The 27546-nt window shown below is 47.3% G+C and overlaps 1 protein-coding gene across 3 annotated transcripts; it reads right to left on the reverse strand.

Moving 5' to 3' along the window:
• Nucleotides 1-81: 81 nt before the first annotated feature.
• Nucleotides 82-27300, reverse strand: ST6GALNAC1 (ST6 N-acetylgalactosaminide alpha-2,6-sialyltransferase 1). Of its 3 annotated transcripts, none has more exons than XM_065034666.1 (9): nucleotides 26883-27300; nucleotides 8628-9264; nucleotides 4956-5124; nucleotides 4586-4757; nucleotides 4066-4204; nucleotides 3584-3687; nucleotides 2973-3062; nucleotides 1634-1733; nucleotides 82-1259 (listed from the first exon to the last, which is right to left on the reverse strand). In XM_065034666.1, the coding sequence occupies exons 1-9, from the start codon at nucleotides 27167-27169 to the stop codon at nucleotides 1257-1259; spliced, it is 1701 nt and encodes a 566-aa protein (XP_064890738.1). In that variant the 5' UTR covers nucleotides 27170-27300; the 3' UTR covers nucleotides 82-1256. The 3 variants fall into 3 exon arrangements, with proteins under 3 accessions (XP_064890738.1, XP_064890737.1, XP_005503203.2); XM_065034665.1 differs by having other exon boundaries at nucleotides 82-1238; nucleotides 26883-27297; XM_005503146.3 differs by lacking the exon at nucleotides 26883-27300 and adding an exon at nucleotides 13530-13758 and having other exon boundaries at nucleotides 82-1238.
• Between the last annotated feature and the right edge of the window lie 246 nt (nucleotides 27301-27546).

Here is a 27546-nt window from a genome sequence, read left to right on the forward strand (position 1 = left end):
CATCAGCTGCTATCTCAGCCTTTAAGCAACTGCTTTAGACCCACACTGAAGAACCACAACTCACAGGGCTGCAATGAAGAATCAGCTTGGCCAAAGTAGCGCCATTTATTTTGCTTGCAAAACCCCTTTCAGAAGGCGAATATGCTGCAGGGGCACTGGCTGCAACCGCGTTCCTCTCCATGCGATGGGGAACAGGCACTCCAGGCTGCAGCAAGGACGCACAGCATCCATCCCTGGATATGGAGAGCTCTCCTACCTCCCCTGGCAAGAGGCAAACAGCACTCCTGTCACAGCCCAAGCCCAGCTGAGCGGGGACTTGGCACATCAGGACTGTGACACAAGATTCACACGTCCTGCAGCCAGGAGAGCCCCAGAGCACAAGGCAGCAAGTTTGGAGTTTCTGCTGCACTGTGGAGAGCATCTGTCTGCCCTTGAGGTGCTGGTGGTGGTCCTTTGGACATGTCACACTAGGAAGCAGAAGTGAGAGTCATCCTCCATCAAATTAGTCACCTAGAAGTGTCCAGTCCATCCTTTTTTATCTGCAGGGACCAGAGTGAGAGCAGGACTTCCAGGAACAACCCAAGACAGGACCTGTGTGTCCCCCTCCATCCCCTGGCTGCAGAAGCAGCTTGCTTAGGGAACACACTCAGCTTCGAGATGGGCACCACTAACAGGGAGGATCCACCCAGAGCAGAAGGAGCATCTCCTTGCAAAGAGAGGAAACCTGGATGAAGATGCAGGACACTGGACCATATGCTACCCAGATCCATTCTGGATTCATCTCTCCTGATACCAGTGCCTACAACCATCCGCAACAGTCTTGCAGCATAGCCAGACAGGACAACGTTGTTGGCTTGCTGCATTTTCTTACTGTTCTTCTCCTGGTCTGTAGCATTTGTATATTTGTAGAAACATTGTAAAAGAATAGAAGTACTGAAGGAGGGAAATATCTTCATTGTGATAAAAATGTGCCTGGAAGTCCAGAGCTAACCTCGGCTCCAGAGGTCCTCTCCCGTGCCCAGTGAGGTGTTGTTGAAAGTTCCCAGGCAACGGCCTTTGCCACAGAATCAGGATCTCTGGTAAAGCTTCATGATATTCTCATCATGAAGCTTTTTCCACAGCTGCTTCTCTAGGTTGAAGTCATGGTTAGTGTAGAAAACCAGACGTTTCCAGTCCTTGTCATAGTAGTGATCTGAGTACTTCTCATGACCCTCTGTGATGTAGCCGTAGGCGCTCACCTGGGAAACATGGAGGAGTCACTGGGGAGAGGTGACAAGGACAGAGGGAGCTCAGTGAAACACAGGACACAGTTCTCAAATGGGGAAGGAGCGCAGGACACAGATACCAGTCAGGGCTTCTCAAAGTGACCCTGTGTGGGCTCCAGAAGGACCAGACTGGGAACACCGGCTCCACAGAGCCTGCTGGAGGATGGTTCCCAGGCCACAGCAAGCTTCACAACCTCTACGTGAACTATTTTTGGGTTGTTTCACTTCAATCTGCTCCCTCGTGGCTGATAAGAACCCATAAACCCTCAAGGCAGATTTTAGGCAGGGTTGAAGACATCCCTGCTCTGCCCTGTTACCTTGTCCCTGCTTCCAGCCAGTGCTGTGTGCAAGAACCACCATGCCCTTACCCGGTCACAGAGGTGGAGGGCAGTCAGCAGCAGGAACGCCCCCGTTGTGGGCCTGTACAGCCGCCAGTAGGTCTTTTCCAGAGATTTAGATTTTAGAAACCTGCAGCAGGAGAGAAGAAAGCACAGAGCAGTTGCTGGGTGTGTTGGTTCAAGCAGGGCATGCTTTGTCCCCCTGTGGTCCATGTGGCATCTCTCCTCCTTGCAGGGGTTTGTGGCCACATGTGTGGGTACCGCTGCATGCTCAGTAAAGCACAAGCCCAGCTCAGAACACTCCAATGCCTGCAGTGCAACCTAAGCCCAGCTTTGCCCCAGCTTTATGGAAGTGGTAGGTCTTGAGGCAGGTAGAATAAAGAGGGGTGGATTAAAGGATCTAGTACATTAAAGCCCACTCTTAAATCTGTTCTTTGTCTTTGAAGCTCCCTGGTAGATCCAGCTCCCTTCCCACCCCCCCATCTCCCCCATGCAAGAGTGAAACAAGACACAGGGAAAGGTGCAGAGGAGTCACAAAACCTGCCAGGAGCTGCAGTGTTTGATGCCAGCAGTTGTTAGGAAGGTAGGAGCCCACACCAGGAAAAAACAGCATTCGAGCCCTTGGAAAGGACCCAAATCAGAGGGGAGACAGCAGAACGGGGCGGGAAGTACAAGCCATCTGGCACTGCATTTGCCTTCTCTCAGAGAAGGTACAATACAGCTCTCAAGGACACCAAAGGGTAAAGGCAGCCAAAGGAGGACACAACAGGAGCTCTTCTTCCTACATCTCTTGGTCACGTGTGGCCCACAATTGGCAGATCTTACAGCAACAGTGTCCAGCAGGCTTGTGAAAAGGATTAGAGAGGCAAAGACAAGCAGCCAGGCCAGGTAAATGGGATACTGAAAAAGTGCCTAATACTGTGTTTGAGGGCACAACCAACCTCCCAAGTCAAGAACAGATCTCAGGAGAGAATGGCTGTTACGGAGCCATCCTCCAAGGTGCAAAGCAATGGGGAACAGGAAAGGTTGGTCCTGAACTTCAATCATCTCTTCTGGCACTTCAGCAACACTCCTCCCACATGTAAACTCACCATTTGTCCAGGGCCTCATTTGGATGCAGAAAGCCAAACTGGACAACAGCTGCTGCTTCTCCAGCTCACAGATGCCGGACATCTACCCACCATTACCATCCTGCTGCAGCACCACAGAGCATTTTGATTGACTGAACCCTAGTTAAGCTTACCTCCAATGTGCTTCTGTGGTTAAACTGCAGTTACAAGGGAGTGAAGCTGCGAGGAAAGGGCCCAGAGACAGAGATGGTGCCGGCCAGAAAAAATAAGCCTGTTAAAGCACAAAACCCCCAGCTCACCTGTTTTTCATGTATCTGAGGAAATCCGGGTGAATCACCAGGTACTTGTCTGTCGTGAAATCTTTACCAAATTTCTCCCGGGGCCTCGGCCTAAAGACAGGAATTGGGAGACTTAGGACAAGCTCCTATATTTCATCACTGCTGGAAAGCATTGGCCCTGGTGCACTTGGTGATGAGAGAAGGACCACAAACAAGTTATTCTGCAGCATTTCCCAGATCATGAGAAAGCCTCCACAACCCGTGTGCATTGCAGAGGAAGAGATCAGGGAGGAGACAGTACAAAAGGAGACAGAAATATCAAAATCATGTGTGTGCATAGACAAGAACTGGTGGAACCAGGCCTTCATCCATGAGCAGGCACCATGTAGGCACAAGACCAGGCAACAGCATGTGTTCATCCCTAAGGACCGCAAAGCTTTCTCCAAGCTCTAGCCACATGTAATTCAAATCAGCTACTTCTGGGAAGGAGGTGTACTGGTTACAGCAGCACAGGCTTTACCCTGGCTCTACCCTCACCTGCACCTCAGCAGGGCTGAGCACCGTGGAAAGGAAAAGGGCACAAAACAGAGCTCCACCCTGCAGGGTATAGAGGTGAGGCCAGTTTGTCTTACCCATACTGGTCCAAGAATCCTTTCCTGACGTTCTTGTTCAGCAGAAGAGCTTTCAGCCACTCATAGTCTCTAGCTCCCTCCATGAAGTGAATGTATTTGATATTCTAAGAAAACAAGTGAGCATTAATGAACAGCACAAAAGAGACTCATCCTTTAAAAACAAAATGCAAGCAGGCAGCTAGGCTCAGAGTTTCTTGGACACATCTTCTGTCTGCAGATTTTAACTATCCCACAGAAGCAGAATGGAGATAATATCTGATGTGCAGCTATTTCTACATGCCAACAGGCTGCTGTAGAACTGATGCCACTTGCCCCTGCAAATATTCACTGAGCCAAGCCAGTGCAGGTTACCTCACTACGGCTAATACTAAAGCATTAGCTCAGCCCCTTTGCTCATCACACATGGCGAGATCAGAACTGAAGGCCACAGACAACAGCATCCCACCAAATTCACACACGCATACAGCATGGACCTGACTTACTTTTCCCCGTGGGACTTCACTGAACCCTCTGTTTCCCAAGACATACAAAGAGGCCACCAGGGAATAGGCTGTAAATCCATAAAAGGAGGTTTTTGTTCCCACATCTTTTTCATATCCTTTGGTTAGAGCGCCACTCACCCTGGCCGAGGAAATCAAACAGAAGAGCAAGATTAGCAGGTGACCACTGAAAACCCTCACATCTGTATTTATAACAGGAAAAGACAGCATCAGTCTGGAGGAAGGGAGAATTAGTCCCATTTTTAGCTATACCTCATGATCTGCAGGAGAGCCCATGCTTTGGAGATGGCTCTTTATGGCTCATCTCTGAACCCCGGCTCTTCCTGTGTATTTAGGAACTTTCCAGTTCCTTTTTGGTTTTTCAGCTCCTCCTGCCACCAGTCATTCTGGCACTTGGGAGCCAGTGCAACACTAGAAGAGGTGAAGTTATCCAGCCATAATAACCTGCTAGCCAGACACAGTGCTAGCTGTGTGTATCTTATCAGTTGGAAGCGTGCCTTACCGGAAGACATAGTCATGGGAGTCGATCTCCTGGCCCATCCCAGAGTTATTCAATATTCCTCCGTTGCCCACAACGGCACAGCTGATGCACGTTGGCATGCTGCTGTTGCTGTTGGCCAGGAGCAGCTGCTGGTGAGGGTTTGGGGGCAGTAGGGACATGACCTCCTTCACCACTGTGAAGCAAACACGGTGGGGAATTAGTATCGAGAGCCTTTGGGATGGACACAGTGAAACCACCAGAGTTGCCACCAGGAGATCCACCCAGCCTGATGCCTTTGACAGGGAGATGCTGCAAACCTCCACCTACTTGGTATAAGGTTCCTGTTGGGAGTTTGATGGTCCCCTATCCTGACATGCCCTGAGGGACTCACATGAATAATTCAGCTCCATGAAGCCATAGGGAGGTGCAAAATGCTCCAGGCGGTCCCATTCACTGTCACTGAAATATCTCTTGTCTGTGAAGAGCGTGATGTTGGGTAGGAAAAGATCTCTCAGCCACTCAGACTTGGTAGCTTTGGCCTTCAGTGATTCAGAGCAGGTCTTGAAAAAACAAAAAGGAAACAATAAGGACAGATTAGCAGGGAGCTGATAAACCTGACGAGTGCAAGTGCTTGTGTATGAGTATTGGGAAGATGTCTAGAAACTCCAATGGTACATCATCTGTTCCCCTTGGTGTCTCCTTCACTGCAAACGTGAGGCACAATCTCAGCACTACATCAACAACTAGCTGGTGGAAAGTCACCTACAAGGATGCCAGAGTGACTCCAGGTCTCTGAGACTTTCCTTTTCAGCACAACAGACCTGCGATGCTCATGTTTTACTGGCTTTGGACCTCATTAACTGACGCAAATTAGCATCAGTAATAGGTCCAACCTAAACATATTGAATAAGGCTAGCAGCCTGCATCAGCAACACTCCTTGCAAGGTCCTGGCCTCAGAGCGCACACAAGCAAACACACTGAGGAACATGTTGCATGAAAACTGTGTTATCACTCCCTTTAAAGATAAGAAAAAGCATGCAAACAACTTGTTCAGCGTCATAAATGAATCACAGATAAGCAAGTTGCTGAGAAGGGAATACAAGCCAGCTTATTCTTCATAACAAGAGGGGTCTCATTGTGACTAGCAAGAGTTATGCTCTGTGCAAACAGAGAACAAACAACTCCACTGCTTTGGATTTTCCACTGAGTCAATTTCAGCTCTACCTTCTTAGACATCTTCCCCAAACACCTACTGCAATACCTGCTGAAAGACAAAACAGGAGACCAAGTGGACTCACATGTCCAGCTCAAATCCCCAGCAATGACCCAACTGCATTGCCAAAGCCTTGATATGTGCTCTGCTGAGCTGGGCTCTCTGCTGCAGGTGAGGGTGACAATCGAGTCACAGGCTGAGGAGATGGGCCTCATTCCGCCTGTCACAACAGGAGTGCAAAGAGAACAACATTGTGGAGAGTTTCATGTTGGCATCATTGAAGGATGGGGACCAATGTGTTGAGGCCAGGTTCAACAAGGCCAAGTGCCAGGCCCTGTACTTGGGTCACAACAACCCCATAAACGCTACATGCTCAGGGAAGAGCACCTAGAAAGATGGGAGCATCCGGCAGTCGACGTGCAGGATCCTGGTGACCTAACCCCACTGTGTCTACACAGTACCGCTGGGCAGGAAGGGTGAGGTACCATCTCATGTGGCATATGCATCCATATCCACCCTTATTCACCCACTTCCATTTGTATTCTGGGTGTCTCGAGACCACGAGGAGCCGAGGAAGGAGGATCCACATCCTGCACCACAGACCGGATCATCTGCCAGGCCCTTCTGCTGTGACTCAGGAAGGCTGGGCCAGTGCATGACATCAAGAGTATAACCACCAAGTTCCACAATTAATAGTCACAGATCTTCAGATAACAGAGGTATCTTTGGGGCCAGCTGCTGCTCTCAAGCTGCTCAATGCCACACTGAAGAGGACAACCCACCAGCAACAGAATGGCTTGCACTGCCAAAAGGAGCAACATCAGAATACCCCAAGGGAGACACAAAACTCATCCTAGGGTTTTTTTATCAGCCCAGTTCATCTGCTACTGCTCTCTCCATGTCTCCCAGGGCATCCTGGGCTTAAGGAATGGGATTAAATTTTTCAGGAGTAGCCCCTGTTCCACCAGGAGAGGTCTGAGCAGAATGATGTGGTGCCTGCAGCCCTGACAGTCCCCTGGAGCAACACTCTCCCTAATGCCACATGACAATGGTGGAAGACCATGGCACTGAGACTTTAAACAGGCAAATGGCTCATTTGAGACCACTGAGATAGAACAGACGAAGGCTCCTGTTGTCTGCCTGCACGCTCCGTCCTCCCTGGGCACATGAGCAGTGTGTAAATGCCACTTACACCCATGTATAAAGACCTTCCTCACGCTAGAGAGGGTCACTTGCCTGTCCAAGCCTTCCAGCAACAGGGGTGCCGGGGAAAAATGCTTTGGGTAAGCTCTGCAGAGTTACCAGCATAAGACGTGGGACAGGGACAGTATTGTGCATCACAACCTGCCCCATCTGCTTGCTGAGAATTTTGCTATAGTTTACAACTTTCCTAAAGGACCTGTTCCAGGACCTGTGTAATGATGAGATGCTCAAATTAGTTCCAAACCCTCATAGCTTCAAAGAAAAGGTCAAAAAATATGGCCAGAACAAGAGCTCTGTGCAAAACAAAAAAAGACAGGCTTTCAGTTCTATGGCTGCTAAGACAACCTGATGGTGGGCACCAGTCTTCCAGTTTTAGAAGATCACATCAGTAACATGACCTACACAGGCAGAGGTGATCATGAGAACTAACATATGGAATAACACTCCCAACAAGCAGGATCTGTAATAATAACTTTGAAGCTGTAGCTGTGCAAGTGCTACTGCCTAGACAGGTACAACTGTATCATTTGAGATTCCCATCTTCACCTCTACCAAAATACTTCACCTGTGCAGACCACGTTGAATGCCAGATGTGTTACTAATTATTTAGTCTGCTGTGATGACAGTTCGATGCATAGCAACAAAATCCTAGACAGCGATTCAACATGCTGGTACCATGGGAGTCACAGAGCTCTAAATGGGTGAAGCATCTGCTTGCTCATTACGGGTGTGTCTACAGACAGGGTATAAAAGGTGAACTGCCATTCCTGGGCAAGAGTCTCTTCTTGTTGACAATAAACCACAACAATAAAAACAAGTTACTTTTTAACCATCACTTCTCCAACGGGGCACACATACACATAGTTGAATTTCCACCAAGAAAACCTTAAAGATGTCAACAGTTCCCACCTTACTGTGTCCAAAGCAGGCAGGCACCTGTCTATCAAACCTCATCTAACCCCTTTTCTTTGACTTTGTTTTGACTTTTGGTGAACAGGCACACAGAGATATTCCTACTCCTGTTCCTTCCCCATGACCTTTCTTGCTTTCTTTACCTGGGCTGCATAAAACAAAGATCAAGGCAAATCTGGAGATTGTAAACCTGAGTCTTGATAGGAATTCAGATGCTCCATTTCCCAAGTGATCGAGTGAGAAACGGGAAACCTGGATGTAGGTTGCTACTTAGTGTCAGTCACCCAGCACCTGTCTGTAGGCATCACAAGAAGAGGTGTGATCTGCCTTACCTTAAGGTGCCACCACAGGGAACATATACACTGTATTGTGTCCCTGAGTCCACTATACAACGTATCAAGTCACCTAAGAGCAGGACCACCTTGCAGCACATCTAAGAGAGAGATTTGTCCCAGATTGTGATGCACCTGAGCTCCAGAAAAGGCTGTCAAAGGCACCCATGGACATGTGTGCAACTGCAGCACGTTCCTATACTGGAGCACAGCAGAGGACTGGGCAGGGTAACGGAGTCATACACAAAGGTCTTACCCCCTCTGTGTCCCAGCAGCATCTGCATTTACCAGTGAGTTGACCTACCAGTTTGGAGATCATCTTTGACTGCAAAGGGGGCAGTAGACAAGGAGGTCAACAAGGAGGCATCATTCTTGGTGAACACTTAAGGCCATCACACCTACCAATGGTGGAGATGACTTGTCCAGCAGATACTTGTCCTCAAAATCCCACCGTGGCTCAGACTTGAAGTCGGCAGCCTTCAGTTGCTTCTTTTCTGTCACCGCAGCAGCCTGAGGAACAGGTCTTACAGTTTTCACTGATGAAAGAGGGTCTTTTGACTTCGTTTGGTCTTTGGATATGTTGTTTTCATGAGCTCCCTCCACCCCAGAAGGTGGTTTCGCTGTTGCCTTCTCCTTGGCTCCCTCCTCCCTGGGAAGTGGTTTCACTATTGTCTCTTCCTTGGCTTCTTCCACCCTTGGGGCTGGTCTCACTGTTGTTTTCTCCTTGTTTCCCTGCACCCTAGGGGCCATTTTGACTGTTGTCTTCTTGATTCCCTCCAAACCAGGGGATGGTTTCACAGCAGTGTTCCCTTTGGCTTCCTCCACCTTGGCAACTGATTTCATCGTCGTCTTCTTCTCCTCCTTTCTGTCCCATCTTGGTGTCCTCTCAACCATATCTCGTTTGAGCCTGGTGACGTCTTTCCCCAAAGTCACCTTTAAAAAGCTCCTTGAGCTCCCATTACCAGAATGGTTTGAGCCCTGTTGCGTTCGGGTGTCAACTTCTGGAGTAACCGGGGCACGCTGGAAAATGCCCAATGGCCTGAATGCAATCAAAGGAAAAATAGACACATCACACACACTTCCCACTTAACACTGGACACATTCCAGCCCATTTATAGTGCTCTTGACTCTGAGCCCCTCTCTGTGCTTCAGAGCAACCACTGCACATGACCACCACACTCTGAGCACTTGCTGTTGCGACTGCCACCGAGTTTCTGCAAGATGCTGTGTGAATTCGAGTTCATTTACAACTTTGTCACCAAAGCGCTATTCAAATTCTTGCACCATTCTGTCTATTTATCTCCCCACTATGCAAATCCCAGAGGCTACACGCTCCTCTTCAGCACTCGGCTCATGAAACATCCACACTGGCAGAACTGCAAAGCAACACAGAACAGCTTTGCCCTGCACTGGGCAGGACCCCTGGCAATGTCCCCAGAGCACCGCAGGGGGACAGCTTTGGAGATCCCAAGTTCACAACATGGCACACACCATAAGAGCAGCCACCTGGCTCTCTTCTTGCCCAGCAGAGCCGAGTGCTTCAGTGACAGAACATGAACAACCTCCAGAATTCAGTAAGGGAAGTCTAATAAGAACTGAAACTCCTTTACAACACATCACTTCTTAAGCATTTGGGGCCACATGGCACTTTTTCCTCTTCTCCTCCCCCTTAGCCAGCTAATGTGGTGGCATTACACAACACTCACCAGGTACACATCTTAAGAAAGGCATTCTGAAGCTATTAAAATACACTATGAGGCTTAAAAATGTAAAATTTCTGCATTTTCAGCCATCATCTCTAATATTGCAGCTGCTCTGTTGCCCAATTCAGAGGCACAGGCAGGTACAAGGAGGATACAGCTGCTAACACAGCAGAGGAGCCACCTGCAACGAGACCGGGTTGAAACCCATAAAAAACGAAACAAACAAAAAAACCAAAGGCAAAGTGGTTGGGTTTTGTCCCAAACATTCATTTTTATCTGCACATGGCTGGAGGGTGGAACAAGAAAAAGGAAGGCAAAAAATTTCTGCAGCTGAGCTTTCATGTATAGCAAAGCTCTTCAGGATGAACCAGCATAATTGTGACAGCCTAATTTCACACTCACCCTTTGCATGACACATTCATTTTGGAGAGTTGTGGATTGCTTCCAAGGTGATAAATGAGGGGAGAGAAAAAAAGCACCTGTGCAGATAGCAGGCTGTAGATAACAGTTCAATTTTTGCTGAAGCTTCAGAATGGTATGGCATTCATTAAAGAGTAAAGCCTTTGGCACAGTCTCCCACAGCATCCTCACAGCTAAGTTGAGGAGGTGTGGTCTAGACAATAGACTAGTGAGGTGGGTTGCAAACTGGCTTAAGGAGAGAAGCCAGAGAGTGGTAGTCAATGGTGCGGAGTCTAGTTGGAGGCCAGTATCTAGTGCAGTGCCTCAGGGGTCAGTACTGGGGCCAATATTATTCAATATATTCATTAACGATTTGGACGAGGGAATAGAGTGCACTATCAGCAAGTTTGCTGATGACACCAAGCTGGGAACAGTGGCTGACACTGGAAGCTGTGCTGCCATCAGAGACCTGGACAGGCTGGAGAGTTGGGCAGGCAATAACCTGATGAAATTTAACAAGGGAAAGTGTAGAGTCCTGCATCTGGGCAGGAACAACCCCAGGTTCCAGTATAGGTTGGGAAATTACATATTAGAGAGCAGTGTAGGGGAAAGGGACCTGGGGGTCCTGGTGGACAGCAGGATGACCATGAGCCAGCACTGTGCCATTGTGGCCAGGAAGGCCAATGGTACCTGGGGTGTATTACAAGGGGGGTGGTTAGTAGATCGAGAGAGATCCTCCTTCCCCTCTACTCTACCCTGGTGAGACCAAATCTGGAATATTGTGTCCAGTTCTGGGCCCCTCAGTTCCAGCAGGACAGGGAACTGCTGGAGAGAGTCCAGCGTAGGGCAACGAAGATGATTAAGGGAGTGGAGCATCTCCCTTATGAAGAAAGGCTGAGGGAGCTGGGGCTCTTTAGTTTGGAGGAGACTGCGGGGTGACCTTATTAATGTTTATAAATATATAAAGGGTGAGTGCCACGAGGATGGAGCCAGGCTCTTCGCGGTGGCAAACAATGATAGGACAAGGGGTAATGGGATCAAGCTGGAACACAAGAGGTTCCACTTAAAGTTGAAAAGAAACAACTTCTCAGTGAGGGTGACAGAGCCTGGCCCAGGCTGCCCAGGGAGGTTGTGGAGTCTCCTTCTCTGGAGACATTCAAAACCCACCAGGACATGTTCCTGTGCGACCTCACCTAGGCGTTCCTGCTCCAGCAGGGGGATTGGACTAGATGATCTTTTGAGGTCCCTTCCAATCCCAAACATACTGTGATACTGTGATTAGGAAATGATCAGCTAAGGAGGCTTTTAAAAATTATTTTGTATCAGATAAATACTGGAACTTTTCCAGTGCTATGTCTGAGAAAAAGAGGTTGTCATAAATGGCCTATCAACTCTTCCTCTACCTCTCCTCATAATTATTAGCCAGCCCAGGTTTTCTATTACAGTGTTTCCCGTATAAACTTGTGTCACTGTTTACTGACTAACAAGAGGAAAGATTTTATATATACACTCTAAGAGAAATTTGGTAAGGTAGCTTAGGCAGACCTCAAATCCCTGGATGATTTTCTACTGTATTTTTAAGATGACATTTAAAATTTTGAAATTAAAGGCCAGAGAACAAATGAAACAGGACAGTATGACAAACCCGCCCCACTCCAGACTTTCTGTACTTGCTGTCTTGAAGGGCACAGATTCCATCCCAGCTCTATTACACTTTAATTTCAAATACTGTGCCAAACATCCAGAGACCAAAATGTAAAACGGAGCACCCTTTACATCCCAAAGCTTGCTCCCTGCAGTCAGACCCACACGGCCAGGCATTCATGCCTACACAGGACCCTGGTCTCCCGAGCAGCATTTTAAATCCAGACAACGGGTCAAAATAACTCATCAAGTTTCAGGCTCCAGAGTCCAGCTGGCAAACAACTGCAGAAGCTCAATGATATTTACTGTCATTTTCCTCTCCATTTACAAAGCCCTAGAACAAATAGAGGGTAAATCCATTAAAATGCTGCTTTGTGTATTTTATGTTGCATATAAAGGTTACAGAAATAGAACTGACACACAGATAAACACATATAGCTCAGGTGTAGCGGTGTTTTAACCACATACAGCTCATGAGTAGTGGTGTTTTATTATACTTAAGGTGCAAAAATACGGACATTTCCATTATCTGAAACTACCTCAGAATGAAATAGCTTCAATCAGATGGGCATGGAGAGCCAGTTTTTGTCCCAGCTCTGCCACCAGCAGTCTCTGTGACCATGGACAATGCACTTCACTTCTTTACACCCTTCCCTTCTCCCCATTTCCCTGTGCACATCCCCATCTCCCTCTCCGCATTCCACAGCTGTCCTCAAGGTGCAGTCTCAATCCACTGGAGCTGAGCTAAACTCACACCACCTCTAGAAGAGACACAGATGTTCCCAGCCTCACCCCTCCTGCCTGTCCCCACAGGATCAGCCCCAAGAAGTCCAGCTGAAAATAACCCCACTGAGACAAGCCAGAGCAGCTCATGGGGAGAGCTGGGACCATCCAAGGGCTGGTGGTGAGCAGTGCTTCCTATACACAGCACCAACACACAGCTGAGCCACGCTTGTAGCAGGAAAGGCTCAGCTCATGCAAGGAACGGTGTTTCCTGCCAGCAGCACTGGAAGCATCTTACTACAACCTACACTGCAATTCCCTCCACACCCATTCTTGTAGGATTTACTTGATCATTTCTATAAAAAAAAAATATATATATTGATCATGTCTGCATGATATTGGTCTCCAAGTATGCAGCATATTTGTATTAGGAACCAGACGTTGAACTCACTATAAAGTCAAAGGTATCACATGCAGTTCAATGCCCAGCAGTGCAATGTGGACTAGGGCTGAGAGAGGTCCTTCTGGGAGCCACCAAAAAAAGCAAATACTACATAGTGCCAAAGTACGAAAACAGTACTAGCAAAGCACAAGCTTCTCTTTTAAACAGCTACACAAGGAAACATTGGAAACTAGCAACCCAGCAGAAGCAAGTTAGTGACTGTAGATCTTCCAACACCACACTCTGGTTGTACACAACAAGGTCTGCTAAAGCAAAGTGATTATCTAACTCAGAGCAGAAGTGAAAGTTTCAGGGTAAAATGACATAGAGAAAGAACATGAGCAAAAACACCCTATCCAGGCAGCACACACCACAGGGAAGCAGGTCTCCTACCTGAAAAGCCTTGACTCTGACAAGGAGCTGAAATTACCAACAAAGACGCAAAAGTTTGTTAAAATAATGAGCCAAATGAAAACTTTGGGAATTTTAGGAAGCCTTCTCCTGCAAAACCCCATGGTGAGATGCCTGGGAGCAACAGAGGCTCTGATGCTGCTGCCCAGAGGTGCTTGTCAGGAAGTGCCTTCCAAAGGTGTATTGAACGAGTGGGCAGGTCTCCTCTCTGGATTTCCCCACAAGAACAGCACACCCTCTCTCCCAACAGAACCACACACGGATCCAATTTGTCAGACAAAACAACAGATTTGCACTGCTCCCATCTATCACCCTAAGACTGCTGCAACACAGAGTGGGCAAAGCAACACCTTTTACTGCAAACAGTGGAAGTTTCCTGTATTTTCCTTCATGAGGCTAGTTGGCTGTGAGATCTGGTACATCACTGGGAACATTTGGGTGAATGATGGAAATAATAGCCATAGTCACAGTCAAATAAATTAGCTTTCAGACCACCACCTGCCGAACAGCTCAAACAAAATTCTAGGCACAACCATAAACAGATATTTAATTTCTTCTTCATGCAGTACTTGCTTGTAACCCCAATCCAGAAGCAATCCCTGTCCCCAAAAGCTGATGGTTAGATATGCATCCATTTCACCTTGTGATTGCTTTGAAACAAGACAGACTCCTTGCAAATCTACCACAGAAGTTTGTGTTTAAAGGCAGATTAGTGCTTGGGTGAAGCATTAGAAGACAAGGCTTAGAGTTTGACAGTCCCCTCCCTCTCTAAACAAGCTGACCTGACTTTAGGGCAACTGGAAAATGATAGCTATGTCAGTTCATCACTAAAAAAGGACAGGGATGGATAGTCTGTGACTAGTTGTAGAATTTAAGAGAACTAGATCACCCTGGACACTCCCACAGTACAGCACCTTGAAATTCAGTTGATTTCAAGGAAGCATCTAATATATCTGAATTTTTATTACATATAACACCAAAATATGTTTCAAATTTCTTGTATCTGTGATTCATGCCATCATGGACAGACAGACAACTGCCTCCTACACTACTGTGCTTAGCGGGACCCTGGTCATTTGGGTTTTGTACAATACACCCAGGCTTTGCTCATCAACAGCACCAGTTAAAACAAAGCTTCACTAATGCCACATGCATACAAAATGCTCCAAGGGCAACGAATCACTGCTGCAAACCTAGGGGTTTGCACTACACTTGATTTGAGCCATGAGCACATTCAGACCTGGGATATGATGCTTCTCATTGCCAGGTAGCACTTGACAATCTCTCTTCCCATCTCAAGTTCCACAATCCGTATCTCATCCTCTCCTCTTTATGAAAATCAGTCTGTCTGGAGATCTTTGGAAGTTCCAAATACATCTCCCCACCTGCAGAGGGAAAGATTAGCAGAGATGAACACCACAGCCAGAGAAATGCTTACTGTACCAGAGGTAAGAGTTTTACATGCTACAGCAAAGGGCTATTTTAACTCATGGGGAGCTGTTAAATATTAATCCTGACAGTACAAGGGCAGTCTACTACATTGCTTCTTACAACATAGGTTGCTTCTGCACAGCTCTTATCACAAATTAGGCCCAGATATAAAAATCTTTTGTTGGCAACACCACAAATTTCAGAAGCTCACACTCACACTACCTCTGTGGCCAAGAGCAGCTCTGTTCAATTGTAAAGTTCTGTAAGAAGTGTGATTCCTGGGATATACAGGCCCACAGACAAGGAGACAATAAGCAAAAACTGCACCTAACACAGGGGCTGGCAGGCTCGGAAGGGCCACAGCCCAGATGCCAGCCTCCTCTTCCAAACAAGAGGTTTTGCATGTTCCCCTGGCAGTCCTACCAGCAACCCCAGGAGATGCTGTTTCTCTCACGTTGCAGAGACTCCGAGCCCAGCGTTGCTGCTCCGTGTTTACTGTGTCCAGCTACCAACATCAATGCCCAAAACAGAAGTTCTTCTATTCTATAGCGCTATTAAAGCAAGACTTCTTTTTTTTAAATCAAACTCCACCTGGGACCAAGTGAAGATAGCTATCTGTTTGCCCTTTTCCATCACTAACAATCCATTTAATTCCACATCTGTTTAACTACATCCTAGTTACATCCTGGATCGATAAAAGGCAGATTTGCCTTTATTTTTTTTTCATAAACAAACTTTATCTCCATTAGATCTTAGGCTGTGTGTGTTGTGGGTGTCAGTTACAGTCTGAACTATGCCAACAATGTATCTACGTGCATGTTCTCCAGAGGGCTGTGTATCAAGTCTTGCTTACCTGCCTGTGCCTTTCCGCTTTCCCATGGCTCTGGGTGAGGGAAAAGGGCATCGCAAGATGTGCTTTAAAGACAGAATTCTACAAAATTGATCAAGTTTCACCATAGGAATAACCTGCCTTTTAGTGATGTCCACAACATAGCAAAACCAGTAGTTGACTGGAAGCCTGTGGAATAAAGACCTGCTAATGAAGCTGGGGATGTCTGGACCTGTTCACAGTATTACTTGTTGATATAAGAACTGAGTGAGTTGTAACTGAGAGAGAAAAAGAATGATGTTGCCTGCAGCTTGTGACTGCTCGGTGGTCATGCCTGTGGGTTAGCAAAGGCTAAGCTAGTACAGGCTTGGCTTGGAGATGTCAGGTTCTTATTCTCCCCTCCCAGCTCTGCCGTCATCCTCAGAAGCACAGGACTGCAAGAGCAAACTCCGCAGAGCTATTTGTCTTGCTTTCACCAAACAAAACCAATAGCCCAATGACTCCCAAGCTTGCCTTAATTCCAGACTCACTGGCCATTTTCCAGCAAGACCCTTCTCTTCTGCACCAAACCTTCCGTCATAAACACTGAACAAACGCCCAGAGACAAACTGCACTTATCAGGGCAAAACTCACGTCTACTGCTGCACTTGCAAGAATACCCACAGTTTTGTCACGGAGCAAAGCCTCAGAACTGCACCAGGAGGTGGGGAACGGCTTAGTGAGCCAACAGGTCTGTGTTCTCCATGGACTGAAATGCCCCAGGAGAAAAAGACAGTGGCCTTCGTGGTGGAACACTAGCACGTCTCTTCACGTGTCCACTCAGCAGAGTTGCTGAGAATGGAAAACTTCACAGTGTTTTATTAGAGTTATTTTGTTATCTTGTTATTCAGCCCCACCCAGATAATGCCCCAGTAAAGAAATCACCTTGAGTTTATGTTGTAACAGCAGATGATACAGGTCTAAACTGGAACATTTCCTCCCTCTCCCATGCACCAGAGAAAGTCCTTGCATGGAGCAATCACTGGGAGATGAGGTATAAATCGCTCTGAATTTGGCCATATTACAGCCTCTGGCCACTGGAACTTTAGTTCTTTCTGCACATTCCCATGGCCACAGCTACAGGTGTTAACCTCTCTGCACTGAGTGAAGCAGATCAAGTCTTTCATCATGCTGCTTTTTTGCTTCTTGAGCTCTTCACTATTCACCCTATCCTGCTCAAGCTGCATCACCACAATGGCTCTGGTCCTGGCATCCTTTGCTCAGATACACAAAGCTGAGAAGACTGATGAGCCACTTCATTTGATAGAATTAAAAACCAAAACTATCTGCCACCCCTACACACAGAAAAACACACTAATAGCAGCAACGGCTGGAAACATCAGCTGGAGTTGAGACCATCAAATTTGCTGATGACACCAAGCTGGGAGGGAGTGTCAACCTGCTGGAAGGCAGGAGGGCTCTGCAGAGGGATCTGGATAGACTGGAAAAATGGGCTGATTCCAATGGGATGAAGTTCAATAAGGCCAAATGCCGGGTGCTGCACTTTGGTCACAACAAGCCCCTGCAGCACTACAGGTTGGGCACAGAGTGGCTGGAGAGCAGTCAGACAGAAAGGGACCTGGGGGTACTAATTCACAGGAAGTTCAACATGAGCCAACAGTGTGCCCAGGTGGCCAAGAAGGCCAGTGATATCCTGTCCTGTATCAAAAACAGCGTGGTCAGCAGGACAAGGGCAGTGATCCTTCCCCTGTGCTCTGCATTGGGGAGGCCACACCTGCAGTATTGTGTTCAGTTCTGGGCCCCTCAGTTCAGGAAAGAGATTGAAGTGCTGGAGCGGGTCCAGAGAAGAGCAACAAGACTGGGGAAGGGACTTGAACATAAGACCTATGAGGAGAGGCTGAGGGAGCTGGGCTTGTTTAGTCTGGAGAAGAGGAGGCTCAGAGGTGAGCTCAGCACTCTCTAGAACTACCTGAAGGGCAGTTCTAGCCAGGTGGGGATTGGTCTCTTCTCCCAGGCAGTCAGCAATAGGACAAGGGGGCATGGGCTTCAACTCTGCCAGGGGAAATTTAGGCTGGATATTAGAAAGAAATTCTTTACAGAGAGAGTGGTCAGGCATTGGAATGGCTGCCCAGGGAGGTAGTGGACTCGCCGTCCCTAGAGGTTTTTAAACTGAGATTGGACATGGCACTTAGTGCCATGATCTAGTAAACGGACTAGAGTTGGACCAAGGGTTGGACTCGATGATCTCTGAGGTCTTTTCCAACCCAGTCGATTCTGTGATTCTGTGTGATTCTGTTACACAGGCTGGAAAGAACCAGGGCTACTTTATCCAGATGCCTCCCTCCACAGTCTTTTGTCTGTGCCATCCCAGCAGGAAGCCTTGCATATCACCTGACAGAGACACAAAACTGACACCACTTCAGGGCTGATTTGGGTTGTAGGGTTTGGTTTTTTTCCCCTTTAAAATCTGTTTGATGGAAAGGAAGAAAATACTCTATTCCTTGACTAGGAATCTTTCAGAGAGCTGTTCCCCTAAGGAACAGGGCGGTACTGCAGACAGGTGAGGAGGTAATTTATTGAACTCATGGCTAGCTGCCCCCAAATCAGAACAGCAGCCTCTCCAGCTCCTGTCCCTGACAGCTGCCGGGACCAGGAGCATTGCAGGATCCTCCGCTGCTCCTGAGAAATACAAGAATCACAAAGACCAAATCCCTCCTCACAGCCCTGGCAACAAATGCAGACATATCATCTCAGCACTTGACATCTGGCTGCTAAAATCAGACCTTGCACAGGTACAAATTACAGAATCACATCTGTAACTGTCTACTAATTTTAGAGCTAGAAGTGATATATTTCTTGCTGAAGGTCTTTCCCATACTCTTCCCACTGATTTAACACCAGAAATCATCCCTCTTGACATGTGGTAGGACAAATGTGCCATTTGGCATCCTTTGGGGTGAAAAGTGCTACAGGAATGCAAGATTTAAGCCCGCTTCTTGAGTGGTATAAATCATCATGTCCCTGATTTACGCTTGGAAAAATGTGGCCTCACAGTGCTGTCCTCTCTGCTCTGGACTGACAGATGCATTGGAGAAAGGCAGTCACAGTTTTAGCTGCAGGAGTAGCACAGTCACAGGGTTCTGTGAGAGGCGAGATGGATTTACTGCTGGAAATCACATGCTGCCCTTCCCTTCTCTCTCTTTTGTCTATTGTCTTCTATTTAACCAATCTTCTGCTTTTTTTAGATACCAAGGGGGCCCTGTGCTACTTATATCCACCCTCCTCCTGTTAATCTGACAGAGGCTTTTGCCAACCCTGGAGAGAAGGTGATTCTTTTCAGCCCAGTTGCCCAACACCTATCAACCTCATACTGGGAAAACCCCAGGCAAGTAATTGCTGAGTAGCAGAGCAGCACATTGTGCTGTTGTGATGGAAATGTGATTTCCTCACACTAAGGAAAAGCATGCTGTTCTCTCCTTGTTCCCCGGGAGCTGCTCAGCATCTGTTCAATTGGGGTTTGTCTCACAGGCCTTAGATCTCCAAGAAAGAAACTCTTGTTGCAAGTCTCAGCTGGGCCTGAGAGGATCAGCCAGTCTGTTTCTAATAACACTGTGCAATGACATTATTTATCTCTCTACTCCTAATGATGGGTGTCACTCTAGCAGAAAGTGTGGTATGGAAATGTCAGGCAGGACATACACTGTGTCTGCTCCTAGCTCTGCCGCTTGCATCTCCAGCCTTGTGTGCCCATTTTTAGTTATCAAATGAGAATCACAGAACAGTTTGGGTTGGAAAGGACCTTTAATAAAGGTCATCTAGCCCACCCCCACTCAGGCCCACAACAGGAACAGTCTAAGCTGTGTTGTTAGCAGGATGACGTCAAATTCAGGTGGTGTCCAGCCCTTGTGTTCATCTCCTCTAGCCTGTCCTCACCGCTCTCCTCTGTAGTGGCGTTTTGCACTCACTGACACCATCCATTCATCTAGAATTAGTTACACTGCAGAGCCACAGCAGCAAAGGCTGGAAGAGACATCTTAAAAGCTCATCTCATGCAGCTCCAAGCTTCAGTGACATCTAAACCAACCCTGTGACTCCAAGCAGATGGTGGTTGGGGGTTGTCTACCTTTCAACACCCGAGGGTTCCCTCCCTCTCCATAAGTAACGTCCGCCACTGCGTCATACTCCACTGACCTCCGTCCAGGGCACCACCTCTGCTCCACCCCACCTTTCAGCTCCATCAATGTTTGAGTTCATATTTACCCTTTGATCTTCTAATCACAAGTACACAGTTAACTGAAATAATTAACATCTTAAGATTAAATGTACAAAACAATCAAGAGGACAAAGAGCTCCATAGAAAAACAAAGACCGTCAAAAATGACTTTTCTGGTTGCTTAACTACATGTGTTGTCCTGTGAAATCATATAGTAAAGTGCTCTGAGAATCCAAGAGCAAATAACAAGGTCTTGGGTTTATAAACATTATGTAATTTATCCTAAAACACTTGCAAATTACCTTGCTGCATTTTCTTCAGCTGCTACTGAGGGGCAGTCATTGCTGAGAGGAATATGAGGAGCTCTGCTACAGCACGACACAGTTTTCTAGACAGAAGGTCTCTGATATAAATACGAGAGCGGTAAAAGGCAGTTAATCACACGAGAATTTAAACAGAGTGGTGCCAAAGTCCTGCTTTTGCTCAAAGCTACACGTCTATCTTTGTTTTCAGCTTCATCTAGACCCTGGTAGCTCCACCACAACATCCTCAGAACCCCAATGGCTGAAGCCACAGTGCTCCAGCAGCTCACAGGTCTGAGATGGGCTATTTGTTTTGTCACTGCCAAAGTATTTCACTGTTGTTCATGAGGTTGATCTATTAAAGAAATCTGGATATGTCAAGTGGCCCACAAACACATTAAAATAATGACACTGTTTCATGGATAGAAGTTCAGATCCTTGCTAAAATACAATTTGATTAGAGAGTTAGCTTTATCTCATTGTAACTCACATCTACATAACACACATTATCTGTCTTTCTCTTTAAATAGGTGGCATTTCACTTGTGGAATTTCGTATGCTTTGCTATCTAATCTATGCAGGAAAAAAAACTTCCCATCTTGTCATGTGGTTAGTGTTTGGGTTTTACGTTATCCTGTAAAACATTTTACAGCCTAGAGATTGCAATGGAATCATAAGACAGTTTTTCTACAAGGCTTACTGTTTCCCGCAGAACACTGCATTCAGCCAGCCTCTCCCTTCTCTCAATATCAGCATTTGACAAGGTCTGGCATTACAACTTCAAGTAAACCAGAAGACTGTAGTTCCATTTACACATAAATAAATAGCACATGCTTGACGAAAAAGGCCATTCACTATATATACCCCAAGTGCAGGTTTATCTGCTACAAACTTTGAAATGCACCACCCGCCTGGAAAGTCAACAGAAATGTCTCCTACAGTTGCCTGATCTTGTGCTGAGGACTCTGGGTTAGATACGTGGCTATTTTGTGCTCACAAAGGAGAAAAAAGAACTAAGAACATAAGACAGGCAGCTAACGCATTGTCTTGTCCTTTGGTAGATTTGTTTAGAGAGAGAAAGGTTTGTACGAGGGGGTCTCAGATCAGAGCTCTGCTGTCACAGTATCACAGTATGTTTGGGATTGGAAGGGACCTCAAAAGATCATCTAGTCCAATCCCCCCATGGAGCAGGAACGCCTAGGTGAGGTCGCACAGGAACATGTCCAGGCGGGTTTTGAATGTCTCCAGAGAAGGAGACTCCACAACCTCCCTGGGCAGCCTGGGCCAGGCTCTGTCAACCTTACTGAGAAGAAGTTTCTTCTCAAATTTAAGCGGAACCTCTTGTGTTCCAGCTTGATCCCATTACCCCTTGTCCTATCATTGTTGGCCACCGAGAAGAGCCTGGCTCCATCCTCATGGCACTCACCCTTTATATATTTATAAACATTAATGAGGTCCCCCCTTAGTCTCCTCTTCTCCAAACTAATGTCCCACCATGTGCTGGTGATCCTCTAGGCTGAGGGGACAGAACCCTGCCCGTTACCATCATCACATGCTCTCTCACCTTTGGATAACGTCGTGGATCAGTCTCGGGCTCCCATATCCTAACCTGAAGTGCCTGCATGCGTGTGCCCCCCCAGACACCAAAACAGTCACTTTTTCTCAGCTGAGTCAGCCACTACGACTGTAGAAAGCAGGATAGAGCCCACCATGTTCTGATACAACCAGCAAGAGGGGGTCTGCCTCATCGCCTGCAGAAAAGTGAGCAGGGCCATCAACACCATTGTCATGGGCTTCTCAGTGTACATATTACCAAACTGTTGCGCACGATGCCAATCATTTCTGGGTACAGAATATCCACGTACAAACAAGGATAACCCACACCTGTTATTAAGAAACCATTTAACACAAAAGCCTACAGGAGGGGCTGGCACAAAGGAGCCAGAGAGAGCAGGTCACGCTCCCACAGCTCCGTGGATTCAACAGGGGATCGCTACCGAGTTCAAGGAGCTTACAATAAAATGAGAAATTAAGGCATGAATCTGGTGCTGTTATTCATCCCAAGTCAAAACTTGCTTCATGTATGAACCACTGGCATCCTCAAAATAAGGTACTATCTCTTCTGACCTCTGCTTTTCCCCCACCCAGTTTGTAGCAGCCAGTCTCTGGACCCCAGTTAGTCGCCCCCATGCAGGAATCCCAGCAGCTCAGCTCCCAATCAGCCCAGACAGGGCTGCTGCAGGACACCATGGGTACCACCAAAAACCTTCCCAGTGACACAGAGCACAGTGCTCTGTGCTCAACCAGGGCCATCACACAAGGGTTTCTCCTTCACAAACTAGCAATGGTCATCGGAAACACCTACTGCCAAGCTGACTGGAGTTTTCTGTGCAAAGTTCTCCTCTGCTACCAGAATTTGGGTTATCTGGAAAGTGAAAGAAGCTGGTTGCCTGTCCTGTGATGCTGGAAGACATGAACAATTCCAAGTATATCACCTTTCACAAGAGTTACTGGATCAATGTGGCCTCTTCACTCTACTACAAACTCAACACTTCTACCACTTCCTTTCCCACCCTCTAATTTCCTTAAAACCAGCATCTTGAGTTAATTTCTACTGCCATTAATAATTAGTAGCAGAACTCCAACAACTGAGTCATAGGCAGGCTGCGAAACAATTTCTCACACCACACAGGCTACTATTCTTTGTTTCCTTTCCAATAAAAGGCTCTAACAGTGTTGACAAGGAAGACAAATAACAGAGGCAATGACCCACAAAGTCCACTCCTTCATAAGGATCGCAGTTACATCTTTAAGAGAGTTATAGAACAATGCAACAAAAAAATTACAGAGACATTAGAACAAGGTCACATTAGTCACAAATACCTATTTGAGATCTTATCTGATGCTATGGCAGGCAAACAGAATTCAAGCTCAAGTCTTGGCCTCTGGAAAGGTGGTTTCATCAGAGGAATGTGTATTCTCTTCCCCTCTCAATGAAGTATAATGTAACCACAGACTCTGAAAACAACATTTTCCTCTAGCAGCTCCTAGCTAGCTTACCACACTTGACCGAGCCAACAAATACTCATGCTGCAGGTGAAACAAAGCTTAAGTCTTGTGGCTGGGGGATTAAGGGAAGTTTTAAATGAGATTTCTGTTTAGAAAAATTCTGGTTCTCATCAGGAAGAATTGCTCAGAAAATAGGAGTTTTCCCACCTGTCATCATTGGCTAAGATTAGCCTGTCTCAGGAATGCTAGATAACAGACGGATCACAACATGCAGGATTCCCGAGATTTGCTAAGGAGAAGAGGGCTGTACATACCCTTCTTAATTCTCTGTGAAGTAAAGCAGTACTTGAGGCCTTCAGTCGGAGCTACACAGGACCCCGCTGCTGTTTGTATAAAACAACAGCACCATCCAGTGGGTAAGGAGCACTTGCTTCTCCTCTCCCACCACCTCATGTTTGCCTACATTTATTTACAGAATATACAGTATATGAACTTTCTTTCAATTGTGAGCACTTTAGGGCTGCACTTACATTATTAGCCTTGGGTAAGAAAAAGTGAGTCGTTCAGGAAGAGTAGTAAAAAATAGCTCCAAACACACACTTTGTACTGCCCAGCAGCGCTGTCTCTCTCCAGGCATCACCCTTCCTCGCACCAGGGCTGCACCCTCTTAACTGGGGGGGGAAACTGACCCCAAGGGAGCTAATGACTCTACATATCTCACCCTTGGGATTAGCACCGGGAACAACCTCACAGCCAGACACACTGCAGCGAGCCCACACATCACCACACCAAGAAGGGACGTAACCCCAGCTGTGTTCAGCCCAGGTCACGCTGCCAGTTTTGGAAATGCGTTCAGACTCCTTATGATTCACCAGGATGATGTCAGCTGGCTGCTTCATCTCTTTCTGTAGTGACATCCCTAACAAGTTGGCATAACACTTGAAAACAGTCGCAATCCCCACAGTAGGTTTGATGCCACCCTCTCACAGGAAACAAAATCAATTATCCCCTTTGAGACAAATGAAGATGAAACACACCATGTAATACCTCTTCTTTGTCAGTTTATTGCTCCCAACGCAATGTAGCAGTTAGCAAACACAAGCGGCACACAGCATTCCCGACAGCTGACCACACCATGACTCACTCGCTACTTGTGTAGATCTCAACAGCAGCGTTCCTGACCTACTTTGGGAATTAAAGCGTTTGAGACAAGCGTTCTTCCCCCTTCAGAAAAGGAGAGTCCCAGGGCTATTCCAGAGTTGCTGGCTAGGATCAGAGACTGGATACATTTGATGTGCAATAGATATATTTCAAGTTAAAAAAAAAAAAATGACAAGGACTTCCACGTTTTGCTCTGTTGCCATCCTAGTAGAAATCCAAATTCATATAGAATCATAGAATCATTTTGGCTGGAAAAAGACCTTTAAGATCATTACATCCAAGCACTAACTTCACACTGACAAGTTCACCTTTAAAGCACATCCCTGGTACTAGCACTCAAATCTCATCTCGTTTAAGAATTCTTACCATCTAGTGCTGCTTCCGTAACTCACTCCGACTACATACTCATAGATCAGAATCTCTGCTGTTTCACTTGACAGAGAAGACTCACAAGAAAGATCGCATTCCTGGAACATGTCGAAATCCCTATTAAAAACCTCACCTTTCTGAGAAAAGCTTTAGTTATATCATGGAGAAAGGAGAATAAAACAAAATACCATTCACTTGCTGCAAACAGATGGTAGCAGACACCACCGTGCGTTTCCCACCACCGCTAATGTTACGTTGGTCAGACAACTTCCAGGGAAATGCAGGTGGAAAAGGCTACAACAGCAAGGGATTTATAGAGATTGGTCTCTTCAACCACTTTCTGTACAGTCTTGGTATCAAAATGTGATTCACCAACAAAAGTACAGGAGGAATTATGCCACACATTCACTGCTTGATTACTATATAAATTCCTTACAGTCACCAGTTACTGCAAACTTCAGAACTGTTTATTTCAGTCTTTAGAGGAAATAAATTCTCAAAAATGGACTGTTATCTCCAACATGATTTTTGAACTTGTTTCCTACCATCTTTATGGGAATAAACCCAATCTATTATAAATTCAGAGACAGAAGATTTAACTCCCTGTTAAATGCACATAGCCTGGATACAGTGATTAAGAGACATGAGAGACCTGGGGGGGGGGAAATAACTAAAAACAGGAGCATATTCTTTTATTGTTAGGATAACACCAAAGTTGGCCTGGAAACGCATACTTGTTCTCCTCTGGCAGATATTAATGAGGACTTTCACCTTTGATTCATTCTGAGAAATGCCCCAGAAGAATTTATTCAAAATATTTCACACAGTCTGCAAAAATCCCCTTAACAGCACAGAGGATGGAAAACAACCCTGCAGGTGCAAAAAGCAGAGGGTTCATGGTGGGTATGGGGTGATAATCTTTCCCACCTGTAACTACTCCCATTTCCTTCAAATGAGAAGACACTGGAAACCCACCTCCTCACTGCACACACTTGACAAGTTCACTGGCTCAATTCCTCGTACTGTTGGCACACACATCCACATTGGCTATGCTGCTAATGCGCTGGGCTAAGTCAAATTTATGTAACTCACACCAGCTGTAGAGCACAAAACAGATGCTATTGCATCGTAGAGCATAAGGTTCACCAATTCCAGAGGCAACCTATGCAAAAAGAGCTTATTTAAAACATCTGGAGAGAAGGTCTCCAAACCTGAAACCCCTTTCAGAGTTACCTAGAAATCAGAGAAGGGGAATTCTGCCTTTTCTTTCCCCTGCCTTCACCACCCCCACCTACTAAAACTCAACTAAATCATTCCAGATTTATTTGAACATTGATGCTCAGAGACTGCCTGAGCTTGAATGAGAAACAAAACACTCAAGAACACTGGGGAATGTGAAACAAAATGTTCTCATTCTCTGATCCACTCAAGATTAGATCAAGACAATAAGCTACTCCTTATCTGAAGGATCAAGAGTCATAATACAGGATTACACTAAAACATGCTTAGTGAAATGTCAGGAATACAGGTAAGAGCATCAGAAAAAACGTGGCTACAACATATCTTGGCAAAGATGAACTGCTCTCGCCAAGGCCAGTGGGGGCAGCAGCAGACGCTTCCCATGGATTTGGGCACCTGGAAAGGGACAGAAGATTCACTTCCCAAGGTGCCAGCATAGGCAGGTCCCAAGACCATGACCCAATGCGGGTTTACTAAAGAATATCTTAAACCATGGTCACCTCATCTCCCTGCACTCTCACTCCAAACCCACTGACACGAACGTCCCGACGACTCCAGTGAACTCTGGTTCAGACCAAACACCAGGTTAGAACCACCAGTGCACCAGCGGGTTAACCCGGACGCCTCACACTGGCGGGTCCTGCCGAAGGGCTGGCAGGGCGGGCCTAACCCCGCTGGCCCCACACACTGCATTCCGCCTCACAGCGCCCCTCTCCGAGCGGCCGAGAGGGCTGCCACGCACCCACTGCCCAGACGCCCACGGAGAGTCAACCCCTCCGCACCGATGAGGCGGATCCCGGGCTCTCGACCGGGGCCGGGCCGCCCGCAGCAGCCTCGATACCACCAGCACCCTCAGGCTCAGCCGGCACCGCTGCCATCTCAACCGTGAGGCGGGGAACGGCCCCGCCCCGCGCACGCGCACTGCGTGACAACGCCCCGCCCTGCTCCTCCGCTGCCGGAGCGCGTTACGGGGGCCGGCGAGGGACAATCCAGTCGCGTTCCGCGTTGCTGTACAAGTACCGAATAGGGACACGTGTGTCCAATCGCAGGGTCTGGGGCTGGTTGCCATGGCAACGGGCCGCTTCGCCGGGCCCTGCCCGGGCCCGCTCGGTCACGGGGAGCCGCCGCTCCGGGGCTGCCATCCCCTCGTGTTGCCGAAGCGTCCGCAGCAGCCGTGGGCTGGAGCTGCTCCCGGCTGCGGGAGCGATCCCGGGGGGATCTCACCCCGCAGGGGATTGCAGGAGGCCGGGCCTCCGTGTTATGGAGGGCCACAAGAGGCCCCTTTGCGCCAGCGCTGATCCGGAATCCCCCCGCCCGTGTTTGCGTCTGCAGAGCTTGTCTAGGAGAGAAGAGTTTTCCTAATGGCCCTTGCCATGTATCCCCACATAGCCATTGGGCCGCTTCGGTACCCTCCAGCCCCACGCGAGGCTGGCGAGGAGCAGCCGG

Source organism: Columba livia, chromosome 18 (assembly GCF_036013475.1).
Source record: "Columba livia isolate bColLiv1 breed racing homer chromosome 18, bColLiv1.pat.W.v2, whole genome shotgun sequence".
NCBI classification, from domain to species: domain Eukaryota; kingdom Metazoa; phylum Chordata; class Aves; order Columbiformes; family Columbidae; genus Columba; species Columba livia.

Bases quoted from the DNA above. Each gene is read 5' to 3' on its own strand.
- ST6GALNAC1 (XM_065034665.1), bottom strand. From the start codon at position 27,169: ATGGCAACCAGCCCCAGACCCTGCGATTGGACACACGTGTCCCTATTC. The intron at 5,125-8,627 runs GTAGGTGTGATG...TGTTTTTTCAAG, and splicing joins ACAAGTCATCTCCACCATTG to ACCTGCTCTGAATCACTGAA. The intron at 1,239-1,633 runs GTAAGGGCATGG...CATGTTTCCCAG, and splicing joins CCCTCCACCTCTGTGACCGG to GTGAGCGCCTACGGCTACAT.